The following is a 5,000-nucleotide window of genomic DNA, read 5'->3' on the forward strand; positions in this document are numbered from 1 at the left end:
AGGGTAAGAATGAGGGAACTTGCCCATTAGAGTTACGCCCTCTTCTCTCTCTCTCTCTCTCTCTCTCTCTCTCTCTCTCTCTCTCTCATATTACATATGATTATCTGTATATAATGGAATGTTTATGATCTGTTATATAATATTTATTATGAAATCTCTCTCTCTCTCTCTCTCTCTCTCTCTCTCTCTCTCTCTCTCTCTTTCTAATTCTGTTCGTTAGTTTATTACTATTCACTTTTCATACTTAAATTAGTGCTCTTAAACAGCATAATTCAGATATAACAGCAGTACTAATCAATCCCACTCATACTAGATTGGCTTTCTGTGGGCAATCGGACAAAAATCTCCCACCATCACCAATCCCCACTGGCCAGCGTCATGATGAAAATGGCCAAACCCTAAACATAACTAAATACAGGTCTGAAGCTACTGTCCTGCAGTGGACTAGAAACAACTGCATTTTTTTTTTTTTTTTTTTTTTTTTTTGCTGTTGTTGTAGAAAGGACAGAACCAGGGAGGAAAGTCTCTCTCTCTCTCTCTCTCTCTCTCTCTCTCTCTCTCTCTCTCTCTCTCTCTCTCTTACATAAACATTTGCAAAGGATTTAGCCCTTTGCAATTTATGACGCAACCATTTCGCGCCTGAGATATGAATATATGCGAACCAAAAAAGCCTTTTAGCGCAATTGGATTCCTGTGACATTTCTATCTCGTTCCCAATGATTTCTTTTGTAACTTGGGATGACCTTCGAAAGTCCGAAAGTGAACTTCATCGTAAGCTTACCGCAAGCAAGAATCTTCTTTATGTGGCTCACTGTAGGCGTTATCAAATGGGTTTTTACATCTGTTTTGACGATACAGATATCTTTTATATTTTTTTCTTTTTTTAAATTTTACTTAGAAGGGAACTGACCGTCTTCCGGATTGCCACAAACAATTCTTCTATATGTGGCTCACTGTAGGCGTTATCAAATGGGTTTTTACATTTGTTTTGACGATACAGATCTTTTATAAATTTTTTTTCTTTTTTAGATTTTACTTAAAAGGGAACTATTGGAAACGTCCTTGCTTGACCGTCTTCTGGATTCTTTTGATATCTGTAACCTCACCATCCTTGTGTGCTAGAGATGTGAGTTTTTGGATCTACTTACTGAAAAATCAGTAGCCATTGTCTGGTCCTCCCTGGTCTTAGCTTGATAGCAAGGGGGGGCTTGGTGGCTGAATGGTCAGTCTCTAGGGCATTGTCACTCTCCCTTGCTTCTGCCAATCAGGAGTGGCCATTGATATTATTATTGTTGTTATTATTATTATTATTATTATTATTATTATTAATTAGGGCCTCTCACAAAGATTTCCCTAACAGATTGGCCTCTTGGAGTGAGAGAGAGAGAGAGAGAGAGAGAGAGAGAGAGAGAGAGAGAAGAGTTTTTAAAGTACCAAACCACTCCCTACTCCCAATCAAAAAAAAAAAACATGTTCAACAAAGTTTCCCACTCACCCACACAAAAAAAAATTCTATCTTACATTTTCCATTTTTTTTAATAGGTATTAACAAGTTAGCTTCTAAGAATAAAAAAAAAACTTTTGATATATACTAAAAAAGCTTTTCCTATCAACTCTCAAAATAAAAAGTTCCACCATTCCTTGTCTTCCTAAGTAATCTCCGTTTTTCTTCGGACGGGAGAGCCCTTCTTATATATACGAGAAGGGGGTTTCTTCCTTTAAGCCTTAGAGTCGAAAATCCTCCATTATGTTTATGGAATAAAGCACACAGAGGGAGATTTAAAAAGCGCGAGTGTAAATACCTTATCGTCTCTTAAGCAAGAAAGTAAGCAAACGTTGAATAGAAAATTTAAGATAAGGTTTTTTTATACATTAAAGGTGGTAAAGAGAGAAATATAAAAAATGACGTGTATTAAATATTTTTTTTCTTTTTTTCTTTTTTTTTTTTTTTGATACATGGAATTTGGACCATATCGCATAACATAAGGACATAAGTCTCTTCATATAGTTTATTTAATTATTTCCTTTCCTCACTGGGTTATTTTTTCTCTATTGAGCCCTTGAGCTTAAAGCACCCTGCTTTTCCAACTAGGGTTGTAGCTTAGGTAAAATTAATAATGAAACACCATTCTTGCTACTCTATGGATAGAAATGGAATGAATCTCTTCTTATAGTTTATTTTATTATTTCCTTTCCTCACTGGGTTATTTTTTCTCTGTTGGAGCCCTTGGGCTTATAGCATCCTGCTTTTCCAACTAGGGTTGTAGCTTGGGTAAAATTAATAATGAAACACCATTGTTGCTACTCCATGGATAGAAATGGAATAAGTCTCTTCATATAGTTTATTTTATTATTTCCTTTCCTCTCTGGGTTATTTTTTCTCTGTTGGAGCCCTTGGGCTTATAGCATCCTGCTTTTCCAACTAGGGTTGTAGCTTGGGTAAAATTAATAATGAAACACCATTGTTGCTACTCCATGGATAGAAATGGAATAAGTCTCTTCATATAGTTTATTTTATTATTTCCTTTCCTCTCTGGGTTATTTTTTCTCTGTTGGAGCCCTTGGGCTTATAGCATCCTGCTTTTCCAACTAGGGTTGTAGCTTGGGTAAAATTAATAATGAAACACCATTGTTGCTACTCCATGGATAGAAATGGAATAAGTCTCTTCATATAGTTTATTTTATTATTTCCTTTCCTCTCTGGGTTATTTTTTCTCTGTTGGAGCCCTTGGGCTTATAGCATCCTGCTTTTCCAACTAGGGTTGTAGCTTGGGTAAAATTGATAATGAAATACCATTCTTGCTACTCCATGGATAGAAATGGAATAAGTCTCTTCGTATAATTTATTTTATTACTTCCTTTCCTCACTAGGTTATTTTCTCTCTGTTGGAGCCCTTGGGCTTAAAGCATCCTGTTTTTCCAGCTAGGGTTGTAGCTTGGGTAAAATTAATAATGAAACACCATTCTTGCTACTCCATGGATAGAAATGGAATAAGTCTCTTCATATAGTTTATTTTATTATTTCCTTTCCTCACTGGGTTATTTTTTCCCTGTTCGAGCCCTTGGGCTTATAGCATCCTCCTTTTCCAACTAGGGTTGTAGCTTAGGTAAAATTGATAATGAAACACCATTCTTGCTACTCCATGGATAGAAATGGAATAAGTCTCTTCATATGGTTTATTTTATTATTTCCTTTCCTCACTGGGTTATTTTCTCTCTGTTGGAGCCCTTGTTCTTATAGTATCCTGCTTTTCCAATTAGGGTTGTAGCTTACACTGTTACACTGAAGAAAAAAATACAGTAATTTTAATCTGGAATTCTCAGTAAAAAATATACTGTTCTCAACCGTATTTCAGTAAAATACAGGGGACGGTAATTTTACCTTTACCTCATCATTATCTTTTACGGGTTGTTGACCATAATATCACTCCTTTACGTCAATATATCTGTATTTAAAGCGGTTAAAATCCTGGAATAAATGTTGCCAGACATTTATCATCTTATAATGAAAATTTTTAACAGTGTAAGTAAAACAAAGCATCCTGTTTTTCCAACTAGGGTTGTAGCTTGAGTAAGAATGATATTAACACCATTCTTGCTACTCCATGGATATAAATTTAAATTGTTCATCCTAAGAAGAGGGCTTCCCTTCCCCTGTCTCTCTCCTGGGGCCTCCACACTCCACATATCTCAGATCGTCCGACGGTATCACTCTCTCCAACAGATGGCGTTGCGAGAGTTATTATAATAAGAGTTCGCTGGTCATTTCTCACTCCACCCTCCGACGTTGGAGCGTTTGTTTAAAAATTCGCGGTGGGGAAAAAAATGGAAAGTTATTACGAGGATCAAAGAAGAGAGATCGTAATTTATTCGAGAGTAATTATACTGAGGAACTGAGAGATTCGTTTACGGAATTATAAATTGTCTATCTTATTCCATCAGGGAATCTTTTGGGATTTTGGGAAGATTTCGCTTTTATGGAGTTATTAATTGTGGGGAATCTATTTTATTATATAATCCAGGAATCAATTTATGAATTTTCGATGTGATGGTTATATTGATTATACAGAAAAAAAGACGATTTAAAAAAAAAAAAAAGTAAAACAGAAGGATAAAAAAGGATTACAGACCAAAATGTTGTAAATTTCTCAAGTTAAGTCTTCACCATATCAATTCCTTTCATATTCTGTTAAAAGAAATATATATACTAAACCCTTTTCCCCTTTAGAGCGGCTTCCACCAGAAATTATGTACAGTCCGATTTTTAACGAGTCTCTTAAGGTGAAGTTGCGACCCTTAAACCTTTCCAAAAGGTAAATTAAACTGATATCTATATACGGGCCAGTGATAAAAACCTATGTTCATCCTAAGACCTTGCAATTGCAAGCCCAGTGCCTTGTCACTGATAAAATGTGTACACATATGTGTATATATACTTTAGCCTACTCACACTGCACCCTTAAGGACACAGCATAAAAGTAGGCTCCTCTTAGGCTAGCAAACGTAAGCCCAGTGCTCTCTCACTGCTAATGTGTGTAGACACGTGCATGTGTGTACATATACACTTTCCCTCAAGGACACAGAACATTATAGGCTGGCTGAAATTATTTATTCTAATTAAATGGAACTATAAGAGAGATTACTCGAGTGCCATATGTGGATGAGATCATGATGAGGGGTAGATGGAGATGGTTTGGACATACTCTTTGCTCTCCCCAAGAGAGACTAAAGTCAATTTTTTTTAGCGAGGCAGATTTGCACCGACTCGCAGCGGTACTCTTTTAGCTCGGTAAAGTTTCCTGATCGCTGATTGGTTGGACAAGATAATTCTAACCAATCAGCGATTAGGAAACTTTTCCGAGCTAAAAGGGCACCGCTGCAAGTCGGTGCAAATGCGCCTGATTAAAAGAAATTGACTATAGTTCACCAAACGTTCAGCTGGGCTCCACAAAGCACCAGAAGAGTTGGAAGACCTAGGCCTACATGCCTGAGGACTATGA

At 36.5% G+C, this 5,000-nt stretch overlaps 2 protein-coding genes across 3 annotated transcripts in view; both read left to right on the forward strand.

The window, feature by feature from the left end:
• LOC137623192 (lachesin-like) overlaps window positions 1-5,000 on the forward strand; it is a 182,785-nt gene that overhangs the window by 72,347 nt on the left and 105,438 nt on the right. The gene's annotated exons all lie outside the window — the stretch shown is intronic.
• LOC137623567 (uncharacterized) overlaps window positions 1-5,000 on the forward strand; it is a 10,883-nt gene that overhangs the window by 2,443 nt on the left and 3,440 nt on the right. Inside the window, exon 2 of the mRNA XM_068354397.1 lies at window positions 267-418. Within this exon, the coding sequence (XP_068210498.1) occupies window positions 267-418 (152 nt within the window). The remainder of the gene's footprint in view (window positions 1-266; window positions 419-5,000) is intronic.

The sequence above is a fragment of the Palaemon carinicauda genome, chromosome 30 (assembly GCF_036898095.1).
Source record: "Palaemon carinicauda isolate YSFRI2023 chromosome 30, ASM3689809v2, whole genome shotgun sequence".
NCBI lineage: Eukaryota > Metazoa > Arthropoda > Malacostraca > Decapoda > Palaemonidae > Palaemon > Palaemon carinicauda.